This window comes from Symphalangus syndactylus, chromosome 16 (assembly GCF_028878055.3).
Source record: "Symphalangus syndactylus isolate Jambi chromosome 16, NHGRI_mSymSyn1-v2.1_pri, whole genome shotgun sequence".
Taxonomy (NCBI): Eukaryota; Metazoa; Chordata; class Mammalia; order Primates; family Hylobatidae; genus Symphalangus; species Symphalangus syndactylus.
Genome location: NC_072438.2, coordinates 96,956,484 through 96,974,266, shown reverse-complemented (window position 1 = coordinate 96,974,266; position 17,783 = coordinate 96,956,484). Strand labels below are relative to the sequence as shown.

Genomic DNA, 17,783 nt, shown 5'->3' with positions numbered 1-17,783 from the left:
TTCACCTTGGGTCCGAATATCCTTAGACCTGGCTGAATTTACTTTTAGAATCTCAGAAACACACTCATTTAATGGAGGAAGTGATTTAATGAGGAAGGAGCCCCTTTTCTCAATAGAGTATCTAGTCCCAATAAAATAAGGTCACTGGCACAGTGATGAAGGATCCATGCTGCAAACGCACCTGGTTCTCTTATGGATGGGAGCGGGCGGTGAGATATTTTCATTTCAGCCTGACTGCTTAGCATTTCTCCTCAGCTTAGTGAAAAGAGTTAGAAAAAGATGGATGGCTCAGCCCAGAATACCAGGGCGGAGAATGTTGGGGCCTCAAGGCAGAGTCTCTGTCCAGTAGCAGATGGTGTTTCATAGGCTGAGGTATCTGACACTCCAAAGCTCTCAGGCAATAAGTCTGCCAAAAATGAAAAGATGAGAAACTTCTTCCTGCCTTCCACAAACATCATAAATGGGCAAATATGTGCAGAGTAGAAGAACAAAGATTATCTTCCAAATAGGTCCCAATTTTCTTGCAACTTAGTTTGGTGAGGGTGGAGGTCAGGAATTATTGAGAAGAGAGTAAATGTGTATGTTTGAACCATATTTCCTTGTCAATGAAATAGCAAATGTAAAGATGGTTAACAAATACTCAGTGTTTAATAAGGATTATTTGAAATTAAGCGGGTGACCCAAATTATGTATTTATGCACACAAAACCATGGAAAAGCAGAAAGACCTATGCATGGGAAGCTGATTTGCTAGATCCGGCCTCTCCTTGAAAAGTAAATATATAAAAGACATAAAAATACTTGGAAAAGTTGAAGCTCTATAAAATGTAAGATATTGTTTTGATAGAGTCATCTGTGAGTCATGATTAATTACCATTTTAAAAGGATTATCTTAAGCACACATCTCAGACCTCCTTAAATCACTCCTCAGTTGCTATCTTATGACAAAGGAAAACAAAACTAATCATTGAAGATACCTTTTCTTTTCTCCTTCTCAACCATGACATCTTACAAACCAGTGTTAAATGAACAGTGAGTACGAAAGCAGCCCCCGAGTGTGCATTCTTCTTTCATGCAAAGGGTGCTTTCAAGTAAAGAAAATACTCACTCTCCCTGGAGTTTTAAGCTGCTATGTGCCAGGAGTCCCCATCCCTGAAGTCATGCTTTGGCTTTAATCACATGAGACATTATTTGCAGACGCTGTCAGGTCATGGCACTCAGGGACTAGTGTGCACACATTCCTCGAGGCTCAGCAGTTCTGTCCTTAACACCAGGACCACAAAGTTTGTGGTTTCTAGGGTCAAAAACCCCAAGAACTTTTCATTCCAGAAACCTCTCCAGGAATCTCCTTCAATTCCTGTTTCTCTTTGTTTTCCTGTCTTTTACCCAGGTCAATCCACCCTAAGTCACTTGAGACATTGAAACTTTCCAATGTCTGGTAACACCATGAGGTTAGACAATATTGTTCTCAAAATCGCAAAGGCTAAAAACACTGGAGGCTGAGTGTTTAGATAAATTCATTTCACCTTATTCGTCAGTACCTTTGTCTGAGTTCCTACTGGTGCTACATAGGTTGAAGAATGAGAAGTATATAAGCCAATCCCTGTTCTGGAGTGACTTTCTAATTATATTGTGGAGATAAGTTTTCCAAATGTGAAGCTGTAAGCAGCTACCATAAGAGCCTGCATAAATAAGCATGGAAATTGACATGTTGATTTTAAAATCATGGGGTTGACGTTGAGTTTGGGATGAGGGTGGGAAGAGGAGCCACTTATCTGATTAGGAGGAACTCGCTGGGGTCTGGAGGCAAAAACTTGCCAGGCTGATATCACAACATAAGCACAAGAAGCAAAATATCAAAAGTACATGTAGGCTGTGTGAACCATGAACACCGGCTGAGTGCAGGGCCAGGATGGAGGGCGGGAGAGGGGCTGCGGAGCAAGGGCACCTTCCCGCAGGAGCCCCGGAGGCAAGGCTGGAGCCAATTCTAAGTATGAACTGAGACTTGCCAGTCAGTGAGAGAAGACTGGACCATTCAGAAGCCAAGACAAGTGCCATGGGCAGCACAGGGAGGAGGGACAAGGGTGCTCCTCAATGATGTGGCAGAGGACTGAAGCAGGAATGCGAAACAGGAAGAGAAACTAAGAGGTAAGTCACCAGAAGTACGGAACATAAAGAAGACCCCATGAGCCCTGGATTTACTGCCTGAGCGCCTGAGTCATGGTGCCGGGGGAAGGGGAAAGGTAGGAGCGTGGGAGACACAGGTCTTCCATCTTAGAGGCAGAGAGCCAGGTTGCCCCAACCATCGATCTAACTCTTTTCCTTCATGGATCCTAATTCTGACTGATTGTGTGACAGATGCTTTCTTGATAATTTCTAAATGGAGCTTTTGGAATTTTTATGAAAGCTAATATAGTGTTTTTCTTTAGAAGCCAACGTGTCCCAAAGTAGACATCACTGCAGTGGAAGCAGGATCATTCTCCACCATGGGCGACTGTTCTGGTGGCCCACTGTGGGGTGGTGGGTGCTGCATGCCTCTTCTCTAAACAGAATACCAGGTGTGCCCTCCATTAGCAAGGACAAACTAGGACAGCATGTGCATTCCCCATGCTCCCTGGTGGTGGGGGCAGCACCCCAGGGGGAGTCACAGCCAGGTCATTCTGCCAGGGGAAGATGTACACATTGGAAAGATGAGCACGGCCTTCCATCTGCGCAGAGAAACGTGGGAGGGGGCACATGAATCAAATCGGTAATTATACCTCAGTGTAGAAAAATCCACTCATAGAAGCATGTAAAATACCAATTTCAGAAGCCCAGTCGGTGCACAGAGGAGGCTCAGGATGACTTCAGCATAGGAGCAGAGACTGGAATTGAGTCTTAAATGGTAAAGGGAAGGCTGGAGCATTTCAGGAGTGGCACAACGGGCACACAGACACATTGTAAGGTATGTGTGTCCTTACAGAGGACACACCTGACATTTTTCAACACTCAGTTTTTGTGTCTCCTTTAGATCACTTTGAACATGACAACTAAAAACAACCAAACTTTTAAGAGATACTGTCCAGTGAAAAACACAAGAAATGACTCTAAGGAAACTCTGAGGTTAGAAAAAACGTCAGTCAGATAATAGATTTTATTTTTTATTTGCTATAATAGTTCATCCAAGACAATTCAGTGGGAAAAAATAGCCTTTCCAAAAAAATGCTGGTGGTGCAACTTGATATCCACATGGAGAAGAATAAAGTTGGACTCCTACCTCTCCCCATCTTCAAAATCAACCCAAAAAGGAACAGACACCTCCATGTACAAGCTGAAATTGTAAACCTCTTCTATAAATCTGTGTGACATTGAATTCGGTAACAGTTTCTTATTGTAACACAGAAGGCATAAGCAACAAAAGAAAAAAAATAAATTGGACTTCATGAGAAGTATAAACTTTTTTTTTTTTTTTGAGACGGAGTTTTGCTGTTATTGCCCAGGCTGGAGTGCAGTGGTGCAATCTTGGCTCATTGCAACCTCTGCCTCCTGGGTTCAAGTGATTCTCCTGCCTCATCCTCCGGAGTAGTTGGGATTACAGGCGCATGCCACCATGCCCAACTAATTTTGTATTTTTACTAGAGATGGGGCTTCTTCATGTCGGTCAGGCTGGTCTCGAACTCCCAACCTCAGGTAATCCCATGCTGGGATTACAGGTGTGAGCCATGGTGCCTGGCTAAGAAGTATAAACCTTTATGCATCAAAGTACATTATCAAGAAAGTGAAAAGACTACCTGTAGAATAGGGAAAATATTTTCAAATGAATTATCTGAGAAGGGTCGGCTGCAGTCTGAATGTTGGTATCTCCTTACAATTTATATATTGGAAGCTTATACGCAATGTGATAGAATCAGGAGGCGGGCATCTGTGAAGTGATTAAGGCATGAGGGCTCCACCCTTGTGAATGACATTAGCGCCCTCATGACAAAGGCTCAAGTGAGCTTCCTTGCCCCTTTGGCCATGTGAGGATGTGGTGATGAAGCACCATCTTTGAAGCAGAGCAGCCCTCACCAGACAGAGAATCTGCTATTCCCTTGATCTTAGATTTCCCAGCCTTTGGAACTGTGAGCAATGCATTTCTGTTGTTTATAACTTACCCAGTCTAAGGTATTTTGTTATAGCAGCCAGAATGGACTAAAACAGGCTCTACTATCCAAAACATATAAACGCTCGTACAACTCAACAATAAAAAGGAAAATAACCCAAATAAAAAATAGTCAAAGAAATTAACTGGATATTTATCCAAAGAAGATATACAAATGGCCAACAAGAACAAAAAAAGGTGCTACGTATTATCAGTCATTAGAGAAATGCAAAACCACAAGGAGATAGTGCCTCACATCCACTAAGGCAGCGATATATTTTTTTAAGTTAAATACCAAGTGTGGATTCAAATGTGGAGAAATTACCCTAAAACCTTGCTCTCAGGAATGTGAAATGTTGCAGCTTGGAACAGCTTAGCAGTTCCTCAAAAAGTTCATCATAGAATTCCCATATGCAAAGCAATTCCGATCTCAGGTGTAACCCCAAGCAAAGTGAAAACATATTCACTGAAAAATTTAAACATGAATATTCATAACAGCATTATTCATAGTAGCCACAGCCAAACTTGAGGGTGAGCAACACACTAGACTTTGGAAGAGTACATTTTCTTTCTCTCTCTTCATGGAACAGTCTATTAGGAGACTAATAATTGTCACCATTTTCTAGGAAGTCAAGGAAGAATCCATTTCACTGGGCAGAGAAATCCTTGTGCCTGGGGCCAGCCTGGAAACACATGCCTTTGCCACGGCCTCTCCTGGCCATACTGCCAAATCTGCATCAGGTAAGCGGAGGCCTGGAGATGTGGGAATGCACCCCCACCCGCCGTTCAATGTTTCCAACAGCCATGGTTGGTAGCAGAACAAACTGTGGCACAGCCGAGGTGTCTGCGCACCTACACTCCCTCCTGAATTTGGCAAACCTGGGACCTGGAAGAAGTAGGTTAGAAGTTTCCTTGACTTTTCTCAGGACATTTCTGTAAGCCGCTCCCGGAGTGAAGTTTAGAACACGTAGGCTAACCTACTACCGCTTATGTTTCGTTTCTTCTCAAAGATATTAAACTATTTCTGGGGCAGGGACCCTTTTTGTTTTGATTACTGTGTTTTATGATAAATCCCAAATTGTTCACATTGAGTCCAAATGTATGGAACAATTTTCATTTTGTCTCTTCCATTTGTGTTCATACGATTAGTGGTAAAATTGCCCAAGCTTGGCAGCTTCATCTCGGTACCTCCCTATCCCCTAGAAGGATTTGAGGCCAGAATAGAACTGTGTGTGTCTCCAGAGAGCCAAATGCTTGGCTTAGAAAGCCGGGGGCATTGAGCAACATCTCAAAGGCAAATCACCGAGGAAAGCAATCAACCTACCGATCCACTCAGGAAAAGTCACTGCAAGGAGATTGTAATTAGCAGTGTGGGATGGCAGGAAAGATGATTCTAAACATTAGCACACTTTCCCAGAGCTCCTACGCTCTTGCCACATGCAGCGCCCCCAGGCCCCGGCTGGCTCCCTCGTGTGTGTGGAATTCTCTGTGCATTTGTCTCCTCTCGGCATTACTCATCCCACGACGGATGACTCAGCTTTCACAGGCCTGAGACTCCCTCCCATCCCCAGACGGCTCACAGATCACCCTCTCCTGTCTTCCTTTCTTAATGGATTCTGATTGATTTATCTCTAAGTATCTGAAAAATCAATTGCAGATGGAACTCTGTAGCATTGCCTCTCTTCGTGGCTGCCTCCCGCGTCTTTCCTACAGCCTGGCTGGGGTTTTCCCAGGCCCAGATGCTCATAAGTGGTCCAGGATTGTGCTCACGGAAACAGGACTCTCAATCCATTTACAACACTGAACATAGGACCCTTCAACTTGATTGAGGAGTTAATTTGGAGGAGTGCTAGCCATTCATCAGAACTGAAGATCGAATGTGAAATCACAGAACAACAATATGAATTAATCAGCCAGTCATTGAGTGACCCTGAGTATCTCTGCCATGAACGGAAAGGCAGACCCTCCAGACACCCCCAGTATAGGCATTAAAATAAAGGAGCCAACCACAGTCATGGAAACATGTTCATAGAATGTGATTTTTCTTGGGGACGGGTGCTGGGGGAGAAAATATTAACTGTTTTCTTGCGTTCTGTATTCTTGACTCTGTGGTGTGTGTGGCCTCCCTGATGGGAGAGCCTGATCTTTCCAGAACTGCTGAGCTCCTAGAGCCAGCGACGGGCTCACCCTGGCGTGTGCAAGCCAACCATCCCAAATCAGTACCCCCAACCATGCCCTTTATCTAACTCTTACTCTCCAAGCCAGTGTATCCCCCGTCCTAAATCACCCCAAAGCCAGGTACCAGGCAACCAGAGACCACCCTCGGAACCCAGAGCCTGCTGACACTATTGTAACCGTCCAGTGCCAAGCCCTTCCCATCAGGCCTTGCCTTTGCCACAGAAAACACAAGCTGCAGCCCAGTCTCTGCACTCACTCCTCCTCCTTTCTGCCTCTCGCCAGACATGGGAGCTTCCCCATGCGGCCCCACTTGGCATGGTGTGACCTCTCCACTTGGAAAACATGAAGAACAAACATCTACTTTCAGCGGCACTCTCCGTGCCGTCATTCAGTCATCCTCATGAATGGCAGTCCCAGGGGAGGACCCTGACATGTCCCTGCTTATTGACCCTCCTTGTCTGCATTTGTCTGCTGTGACCAAGCCCTAGACACAGAATCTGCACCTGAGGCTGAGGCTGCAGTGGGCAGTGGGGAAGGCGTGCTCGTCTTAGGCGGAGACCCTGGCAGAGCTCCCTCTGTGACAACCTCACTGAGTTACGTGTCCTCTAAGCCCCTGGAGAGTGCTGGAATGCCTGAACTGTGGCATATACACCATCCAGCCTCCAGGATACCCCAAGAAATGTTCTTTAAACACAACCCCCAACATCTTATCTACAAATGGCTTGTGGGTGCCTTCCTAAGACACAATTGGTACACTATAAAATTCACCCTTTTAACCTGTACAATTCGGTATTTTTATTTATTTATTATTTACTTATTTATTTATTTATTTATTTAATTTTATTTTTTATTTTTTGAGACTGAGTCTCGCTCTGTCACCCAGGCTAGAGTGCAGTGACATGATCTCGGCTCACTGCCAGCTCCACTTCCCGGGTTCAAGCCATTCTCCTGCCTCAGCCTGCCGAGTAGCTGGGACTACAGGCACCCGCCACCACACCTGGCTAATTTTTTGTATTTTTGGTAGAGAGGGGGGTTTCACCGTGTTAGCCAGGATTGAACAATTCGGTATTTTTAAAGTATTTATATGTACAAAGTTTTGCAATCCTCACCACTATCTAATTCCAGAACATTTTCATCATCGCAAAAGAAACTCCATACTATTAGCAGTCAGAGCCTGGCCCCTGGTAACCACTGATTCATTTTCTGTCTTAATGATTTAGCCCCAGGCATTTCACATCAGTGGAATCATATGCTACATGGCCATTGTATTTGACTTTTGTACTCGGCATAAAAAAAGGATAAACCTATTCATTGCAGATAGTGGAGGTCTCACATTTTGTTAATTCTTTCATCTGTAGATGGACATTAGGGTTTTTGCTGTGGTTTGTCTGTTAAGAATCATGCTGCTGTAAACAATGTGTGCGTAAGTGTCTGTGTGAACATGCTTTCATTTCTCCTGGATTTATACTAGGAGTGGGATGGCTGGGTTGTATGGAAACTCTATGTTTAATATTTTGAGGAGTTGCCATATGGGCTTCCCAAGCAGCTGCACCACTGTGTCCACCAGCAGGGCACGAGGGTTCCATTCTCTCCACATCTTGTTATCCACCATCCTTTTCACTGTAGCCATCCTAGAGGGTGAGAAGTGCTATCTCACAGTGACTTTGATGTGCATTTTCCTAGTAACTAATGACATCGAGTGTCTTTGCACATGTTAATGAGACATTTATGTATTTTATTTGAATAAATGTCTATGCATGTCCTTTGCTAATTTTTAACTTGGGTCATTTGTGTTTTAATTGTTGAGTTGCAAGAGTTCTTTACGTACTGTGGATATGAGTCCCTTATCAGATATATGATCTGTGTTTATTTCTCCCATTCTGTGGGCGGGTTTTTTTTTTTTTTTTCACTTTCTTGATAGTGTCCTTTGAAGACGAAAGTTAATTTTGGTGAAGTCTAATATATCTATTTTTTTTCTTTGTTGGTTTTGCTTTTGGTGTCATGTCTAAGAAATGATTGCTTCATCCAAGGTCATGAAGATTTATGCCTGGTTGCTTCTCAGGGTTTAATCTCCCTTTGCTTTTGATGACTCCAGTGATGATCTACACTCTTCTAGGAGGATAAGGAGGAAAAATATTACAGAAAAATGAGTCATTCCAATGCACTCTTTTTTTAGTAATCCCAAGAGATTAATGGCTGACATCATAGAGAAGACCAGCACTTAAGACTACATGGAAATTATTAAATTGTATATTTTGGGGAGACTCCCTCTCCTTCTTTCTTTCTTTCTTTACATGCTGCTGGTGGCCTTCAGGTTTGCCTTCTGTGCATGTGAAATAAATGAGCTTGTTATTGGCACTGGCTAATGGAGGCTGCAAGCCTTTGGAGACCTTCCCATTCCTGTCTCCCTCCATCCACTCTCCTGAAGTTGAATTTCTGTTCCTTTTTTTTTTAATTTTTTTTTTTTTTTTTTTTTTTTTTGAGACTAGAGTGCTGGAGTGCAGTGGCTAGGTCATGGCTCACCACAACCTCGACTTCCTGGGCTGTGGTAATTCTCCCACCTCAGCCTCTTGAGTCCCTAGAACTATAGGTGCATGCTACCACACTCAGCTACTTTTTGTGCGTGTGTGTATTTTTAGTAGAGACGGGCTTTCACCATGTTGCCCAGGGTGGTCTGGAACTCCTGGGCTCAAGCGATCCACCCAACTCAGCCTCCCAAAGTGTTGGTATTACAGGCATGAGCCCCTGCACCTGGCCCCCTCTCTGTCCTTTTACAGCTGCACTGACTGCTGCTGCTATGGACTGTCACAGGACCCCAGGGACCAGCACTTTTCAAGAGCGTAGCCATGTGTGGCATGCAGTGGCTGCCTTCTCAGGGCCAAACCACATTAAGAAGGCCATTGTCGTGTTCCACGTTACACAACAGACTTGAAATCATTGAAAAGGACTCTTGTTGAGTCTTACTTCATTCCACACCCACATCTCAGCTCCTCGGGGCTCTTCCTTTCTAGATGGTGCTGCACAAATCTGAAAATCTAAGTTTTTATCATCACTGCAGAACAAGGGACCTTCCACTTCGGTTCAGCCCTGCTGCAGATGGAAACATTTTCCAGCCGCCTGAATGTGATGCATTAGGACATTCTAGGCCTTTGTCATGGACGTGATGCATGCTTCCCTCTCTCCCAGACACCAAGATGCATCCCACAAAGGGGACTCCCAGCCTCCGCAGAGGGGCCGCTGGAGCTCTTCCCTCCTCTCCAGTCTGCAGTTCTCTGAGTACAGCACTCCTTGGCTGCAGTCCTACCCCCAGCCCAGGCCTTTGGGGCTCAAAACTGTTGCTTACACATTCAGGAAATTAAGAAAAAATAAAATAAAAACTCATTCAACCCACACTTCCTGCCCTGGAAAAATCCGACTATTGTTCTTTCTAGGCAACATCCTTAAAGCCCCACATTTTCCCAGATTTTATCACATCTGCCCCTGGAGGCTGGAGCTTCTCATTAATATACAGTATTCCTGGAGTGTGTTTGGTTTGGTTTTCTGCTGCCAAGCCTGGGGGAGTTGGCAGTTCAAGCCAGCTCCTGACATTTAACCACACTTTGCATTTTACCCATCCATTCTCCCTACCGCTTTTACTAGCTCACTTTTGATGAGAAAGAAGAAACTAATTTTAAACACACACACACACACCACAGTAGTAACACTGTCTCCGATTCATTCATCCATCAGCTCAGAAATTATAATTATAATGCATATTAATTTGCAAGTTCTACATAATTTGATTTGTGTATTTAATGCCAAAAGATTAGACATTTCTCATCTTACGCTGTTCCTTCCAGCAGCAATTCATTCTCTAGCCAGGGTGCTGCTCTATGGCTGACGTGGGCTCTACTGGTCAGATTTGAGGTAACACAAAGATAAACCACTTCCTGCAAGCTGGTGTACATCCAGATTCTCTACACTTTAACCAAAATTATGACCAAAATCAATTAAGTGATTTAAAAGTAAAATGAACTGGATGAGCTTTGTGTAGGGAAGACAGTACTCAAGCAGTCTACTCTGAACATTCAAGTAGAAACTGGAAAAAAGTCTCTAAAATACCTGAAGTCAAAGTGTCCCCAGCCTTTCTGGAGATTGAAGGACTAAGATAATGTATCATGCAAGGATTCTTTCTCTAGATTGGACAATAATCTTTACTTTGATTTTATATTTAAGGCATGTGAGTTACAGGAATATGCAGTTACTAATAATGTGTATTAATAACAAACCTCTAACTATAAGCCAGGAAAAATGCTAAATATTTACAACCAGGACCTCAAAATTTATAAAATAGTATTAACATTTTTATTTATAGAACAATCAAACTAAGTCAAAAAAATATTTTAAGTTAACTGGCCTAAGGTCACATGGACAGTCAGTGGAAGATCAAAGCACAGGCAGTTTCACCGACTCTGAAGCCAAGTTCTCAATCCCCAGAGCTGGTCTTCAAGTCCGATGTCATTTTGACAACTGCCATGACCATCTGTAAATTTGCAATTTACAGCCTGAATTTCCCCACTTCAGTGGAAACTCTACAAAGGAAGGTAACTTCACCATTTTGTTCAATGCTGTACATTCAGCCCCTGGAACAGAACTGGAGTCTTGGTAACAACAATAAATCTTTATTGAACAAAGGAATGAATCCGAAAGGTGTCATGAGGTCACACCACCATCATCTGGCCATTTATGCAAGGATAACTGCAAATGCAAAAAAGAGATTCAGAAGCCTCCCTGGACTGAATATAAAATGGTTTATGCTCAGGCTGGGCGTGGTGGCTCACGCCTGTAATCCCAGCACTTTGGGAGGCCAAGGAGGGTGAACCACAAGGCCAGGAGTTCAAGATCAGCCTGGCCAATATGGCAAAACCCCGTCTCTACTAAAAAATACAAAAATTAGCCGGGTATGGTGGCACGCACCTGTAGTTCCAACTACTCGGGGGGCTGAGGCAGGAGAATTGCTGGAACCCAGGAGATGGAGGGTGCGGTGAGCCGAGATCGTGCCACTGCACTCCAGCCTGGGTGACAGAGCGAGACTCTGTCTCAAAAAAAAAAAAAAAAAAAATTGTTTATGCTCAAATTTTGCAATACTAAGGACGGATGTTAAATAAATGCCACGCTTGTTTCTTTTATTATTAGCGTATACATTTTAGTCTCTTCTCCCTAACATCTCCACCACAATAATCCCCTCAGCCAAAGCTGTTGTTGATTTGATAGTGAGCTTCACAGCTGAGCATCTTATACTCACAGAAATAGTGTGGTCAAATGGGCTCTCTGGTTCTGACACTGTTTCTTGATGGTTCCAGCAGCAGACATTCTTTCTTGAATCTCAGGGTTCTCCTGGCAACCCCTAACATTTGTTGTGGCTTTCCTTGTGTCCGCTTCTCCCTGGTTGTCAAATTTTCTAGGGGGCAGCTGTATCTTGGTGTCCACCCAGGGGTGCCATCCTTGCCCATATACCATCACAGGCCGTTGCACCTGCAGACTTGCATACACTACCGCTGCATCCAATCTGGCTGCAGCCTGATGTTCCAGGAAATGCCTTCTTAGCAGCAGAGAGGGGGGACTAGAAATTCTGGATAAGCAAGTGGTGCCTTTTTCATAATAAGTTCAAAAAGAAATATTGCAAAACAAAAAAACTCAGAGTCATTCTTTTCACTTGTGTTCAAAATCCTCCTCCAGCCCTCAATTCTTTCAAAAGAAAAATTAGGATCCCAGATGCTCCCCCAAATCTCTTCCAGTTTCAAAAACTCTTCATTTAATCAAGTTTTCTCTCCATTTTGGATTACTTCATAAAAACATTGAGTTTCTTAAAATAAACACAAATGCATTTTGTACCAAAGTTAAACTTAAGAATGTCTTTAAGCTTACCTATCTCACATCAAGTTCAATCATCATCTAACAGTCACCAAACACGAGCAAATAAAAATCCTCAGTGCCACCACTAAGGATTCTAGAGATGCAGTTTATACACATTTTGACTACATTTATTCTTGCTCTCAGGTTTCTTTAAGAGAAAAATGATCATTTTGATGTGAACAGACATTGCCAAAGAAGGGTTTCACTCTCAGTCACCAGTAGGGTACAAATAAAATTATAAATCCACACAACAGGCAGGGTGGGGAAGCTGAAGAGACCCAGGCAAATTAGAGTGTGCATACTTCAGTGAAAAATGTTCAATCACATTTTCTAAAAAGTAAAAGCTGTGTAGGCCAAAAGTAGATTATCTGTTGCTACTCACTGAATGTTTGTGTCCCTCTGAAATTCACATGTTGAAACCTTGTGAATTTATTATGGTTGGTTATTAGGAGGTGGGGCCTTGGATAAATGACAGGTCATGAGGGTGGATCCGTCATGAGTAGAATTATATTATAATAGAGACCCCAGAGAGCTCTCTCACCTTTTTCACCATGTGAAGATGCAGATCCCGGAAACAAGCCCTCATCATGCCCTGAATGTGCTAATGCCTTGATCTTGGACTTCCCAGCCCCTAGAACTGTGAAAAATAAATGGTTGTTTAAGCCACCCAGCTGTGGTATTCCGTTATAGCAGCCCCAATGGACTAGGACATCTGCACATGAGATACGGCCCTGACGTCTAAGATACAAAGACAAACCACCCATTCACATATTCCTTGTGGATACTAATAAATAACCATGTGATTTAGTATCAACCAATGTAACTCTTCCAGAGGCATATGTGTGGATGACACCCTTTCAGGTCATACGAGCTAAACAAGTGGAGGATATTCTCTCTTCTTTCTTGGCTACAGAGCTAGATGAAGGTTTTTCGTTTGGTGCTCCTGATGTGATCTTGGAAATTAAATCCTTCAGTGAAGCAGATAGAAGCCTCTTCTGTACCAGCAGATTCCTCCAAAGGTCGTGCATCACCCCCTGTGGCCTCTGGTAGAATGTGGGTGGCTCTGGGCCCCCTATGACCCTGTGAAGTTTTCCCACCTCTCCTGTAACCAGCATTAGAAGAAAGCAGCTCAGAAGCCACGGGGCCAGGAAAAGAAGAGCCTAGTGGCTGCTGAAATAGCACAGCCTTCCTGTTTCATCACCTGTGATACCCAAAATGCATGAACTAATGGAACATCCTGCAGGAGACCACCAGAGGAGCTGTCAAAAGCATCTTCTTTTCCGCAAGGTGAGGGGGTAAAGGACTGCCTCTTGGAAATTAGCCCCTGGAGAAGAATCAACGTGGAAAAATGAAAAAATTTCTCTAACACTAAGCACTTTACCAGGAATATTAAGCTGTTTTTTAAAACTTTCTCCCTGTCTATTCCCGTTAGCTCCCCTTTGTTATCCCCATATCAGGATTCACACCAATGGATCCTCTGATTGTTTCAAGCAAAGTGCTTCGGGCCAGAATCACTCAGCATTGAGGATGGCATCTATGTTTTCCAGGCTGTGCCTACACAGGCCAGGCACAGCAGCTATTTCCTGATTCCCACCTCCACCTCTATGCCAAGTGCCTCCTCTGTTGGTTTTCTGTGGCTGCTGTAACAAACGACCACAGATCTCATGTCTTAAAACAACACACATTTATTCTCCCACAGTTCTGGAGACCAGGAGCCTGAAATCAGGGCCACTGCGCCAAACTGAAGATGTGAGTAGGGCCGTGCTCCTGGAGGCTCTGGGGGTGGTCCTTCCCAGGGGCTGGGGGGTCCCTCCCTTGCTCCTTCCAGCCTCCTGTGGCTGCGGGTGTCCCGCAGCATTCCGGGCTTTTGGCCACATTACCCCAGGCTCCTCCAACCTCTCTCTGCCCCGTCTTCATCATTGTCTTCTTCTGTGATTCAATCTCCCTCCACCTGTCTCTTATAGGGACCCCCATGATTAGATTTAGAGTCTGCTCAGATAATCCAGGATAACCTCACGTCTGCAAAGTCTGTTTTGTCTGATAAGAGGTGACATTCGCAGATTCCAGACTTCAGACCTAATGCGTTTGGGGGTCATTCTCGACCTACCCCATCTTTCCAAGATGGTTGAAAGGAAAGCACCCAAATTTAGGAGAGGGCTGTACCCACTGAGTACACACTGAGAGACACACGGCAGCAGGGCCTCAGCATGGCGGCAGGATAACATAAACCTAAGGACAAAAAATCCAGATTGATCTAGACCTGGAGTCATGGGCTCAGAGCATGAGATGGGCCTCAAGGGAGGCCCCATTCAGTTCCCATCCTGTTTCAGGTTTCAGCCACTCGGCAATCACGCTGACCAGGAGGGTGGTTCAGTTTCTGCTGCAGTGCCTCAGGCAGTTGGGCATTTACTAATCATGCACAAACACACAATCTTTCCAAAATAAAATTTATATCATACCCTTCCCCTGTGTGAGCACATCAGTGGGTCCTTCGAGATGACGCCTCAGCACCCTGCCTGCTTTCAGGGTCCTTTGTGGTATCAGGTGCAGCCCAGTCCACCAACACCTCCCTAAGTGATCATCTTTATAATTTGGGAATTATAATTCCCAGCATGCCATGCGTTTTCTGCTAGGGCAACTTCGCACCTGCTGCTGACCAGATATGGCCGAAGCCTTCCCTACTTCATAATCTCTCTTGCTGCAATGAGGATGTCCACCTTGTTATTTTGGCAGTTTTTGCTTTGTCTGTTGTGAGGCTCTGTTATTAGGTAAATACTAATTTACTGTCATTTTATCTCCGTAACAAATTGTTCCGCTTATCCTCCAGGAGTCCATTTTTATCCCTGGTGCTCTCTGCCTTAGAATCTACTTTGTCTGACATCGACATTGCTGCCTCAGCTATAGCGGCACCAGCATTTTCTGCGTATAGATTTTTGCATTTTTCTACTTGCAATTTTTCTGCATCTTTATGTTATCGATGTGTCACATGTAACAGCATAGAGCCAGATTTTGAATGTTAAAAATTACCTGCGACTTCTCCTAGCTAGTTGTAGAAATATTTTTGTGTTGGGGTAACTGTGCTTAGTAAAGTCACATCTTCAAGTCCTTTGTGGTTTTTGCCTCTCTTCAAGCCTCTTTCACATTATGTACATAATACATATATTATATTCACATATATGTCTTTAAATTGACTCGATTCTTTACATTTTAAATAGGTGTTACTTTATTTTAGAAAGTTAATTATGATAAAGTTAAATAACAAAAGTTAAAAGTTAAATAACTCTTGCTATTTTGTCCTAATTAACATTATTTACCAGGTCATAGATTTAATTAAACGTATGTGTGGATGTATATGTGAATGTGTATCCTACAATGTATTGAAATAACTATGGAAGGAAATGTGGAAATGTTTTTAAATGTTTGTTTGTGTACCACAAGGAATGTTTTAGAGAATCTCCAGGGTGCAGTCTTTCAGTAGCCCTGGACAAATTAATAATCTTTTATTTTCTAGAATAAAGAACTATCTGTTTACGTAAGACTATTTAGATGAGCAAAGGATTTGTCACCTTTTCTAAAAATAAATACAGGACAACAAAATTACCAGCCAAGGCCATCTGGGGATAAGGCAGAGGAGGGTGGAGAAGCCATCAGGCCAGGGCTGTGAAACGTACACCATGCCTGCTCCACGGTGGTTGGCTAGGCAGAGCCCCACATTTCTGCTTTGTAGAAAAATTAGCAGACTATGCAAGCATGGCTGTTTACTACTTATAGTACCCATAACATAAAAAATAAAGTAGATGTTCAGAATGTGTAGGAATGTTCCCAGCAACTGAGGCATGAAGACATTTCCCCCTTGGGTCACCATGAAGACAGCAGCATGTAATGCCGGCTTCAGCAGTGGCCCAGGGGTCAATGCAGTCCTTCGATCTGTTTCCGCCTGCACAACCTGGTGTGGACCGATGGCCCCAGGCCAGAGTGCCAGACAATGCAGCAGCTCTCCCAGAAAGCGGAGCAAGCCCAGTTTCACTGTGCAAGAGCACTGCTTGACCCCTTTTTCAGGAACCGCTGAACCAACGCAGCCCACGGAGTGTCTGTAGGACCGCAGGGCTGTACTGCTGAATCGTTCCTGAAGACTATTTCTGTCCATCGAGCTTCTCATAAGCCCTTGAGTGGCAGAAAGCTTAAAGTTCTGCTTCACAATGCGTGGAGTGTGGCGATTCCATTTTCCTAAGTTCAGACTCAGGCCAGTACAAGGTAGGTTTGAAATATGTCTGGCAAAGCTGAGAAGCTTGACTTGAATGTGGATTGGAATCAAAAGCTTGCTGGGGAAAACTAGACGCAGAGAGACTGCGAAGGCTGGAAGTGACATCGCAAATTAAAGCCTCTAAGCCTTGATGTATCCTGCTTCTCCTGGCCTTCTTTCCTCAATCAGGCCTGAGACGTATTGTGTTGTTGGCTGTTGGTCATTCTTTTTCACATTTTTTTTTAATTGTACAAGAAATGTATGAATACATTCCCATTGGGAAAGATTTAAGCTATTCAGAAGAATCAGATCAAACTGTGGAAGGTCCTCATCACCATTCTCGTTTGTCTCCTGAAGATGTCTTAGCATCCTTTAGTGCCCTCTGCCTTGCATTTATACACACTCACACATATGCACACGACACACAAATCCTCCCCTGCTCAAACACCCACACACACATACACACCCATACATCACGCTCACACACACACACACACGTGCACACTCTCACACCTCACCTTTGCCTTACTTACCTATATAATGTGTCTGAAGGATACATCCCTGCTGCCTGTATTCAGCACCTGGCCTACACAAGTTTAGCTCCCATTTTGTTTTTATTTATTCCAGGTGGATCTTAAATCATTATGGGTGAAACATGAATTTCACCTGAAATTCACGCGTGCCTCTGAACGTGACCTTCCTCTTTGGAGATGGGCTCTTTCCAGAAGTAATCTTATTAAATTGGCTTCATTAGTGTGGCTCTTCATCCAGTATGACTGGCATCTTTACAAAGTGGGAAATTCAGACACAGACACAGGGGAAGAGCACCATGTCCACATGAGGGCTAAGATTGGGAGGGTGCCTCCCTATGCCTAGGAACGCCATGATCGCCTGTGAACCCCGAGACACTGGGAGAGAAGCTGGAACTGATGCCGCCTCATGAAACTAACGTTGCTCTCACCTGGACCTCAGACTTCCGGCCTCCAGAACTGGGAGGGGACACATTGATCTCATTTAGGCCATCTGGTTTCTGGTGCTTCATTAGAGAGGCGCTAAGGAACTAACACACACACACACTATGCACACACACACACACACAAACACACACACATAAACATACACACACATAATACGCCAAAAGGTTTTAAGAGCTATGGAGAAACATGATAAACAGTGAGGGCAGTGGGACTCTGGGAGGGGGGATAAGGGAGGGAGGGACATTGCTGCTTCATGGGAAGGCCTCACTATACTCAGGGCATCTGAGAGCTCAGAGAAGGAGGACAAGGCCAGGCAAGTGCCAGGGGAAGAGCACACCGGTCAGAGGGAACCGCAGGGCCGAGTCCCCACA

At 44.1% G+C, this 17,783-nt stretch overlaps 1 protein-coding gene across 1 annotated transcript in view; it reads left to right on the top strand.

Annotated features, from left to right (window-relative positions):
* The window catches only part of ADAMTS16 (ADAM metallopeptidase with thrombospondin type 1 motif 16), a 191,185-nt gene extending 182,415 nt beyond the window's left edge, over positions 1-8,770 (top strand). Inside the window, exons 22-23 of the mRNA XM_063619592.1 lie at positions 4,746-4,860; positions 5,777-8,770. Coding sequence (XP_063475662.1) covers positions 4,746-4,860; positions 5,777-5,948 — 287 coding nt within the window. The 3' untranslated portion in view covers positions 5,949-8,770. The remainder of the gene's footprint in view (positions 1-4,745; positions 4,861-5,776) is intronic.
* Positions 8,771-17,783: the final 9,013 nt, after the last annotated feature.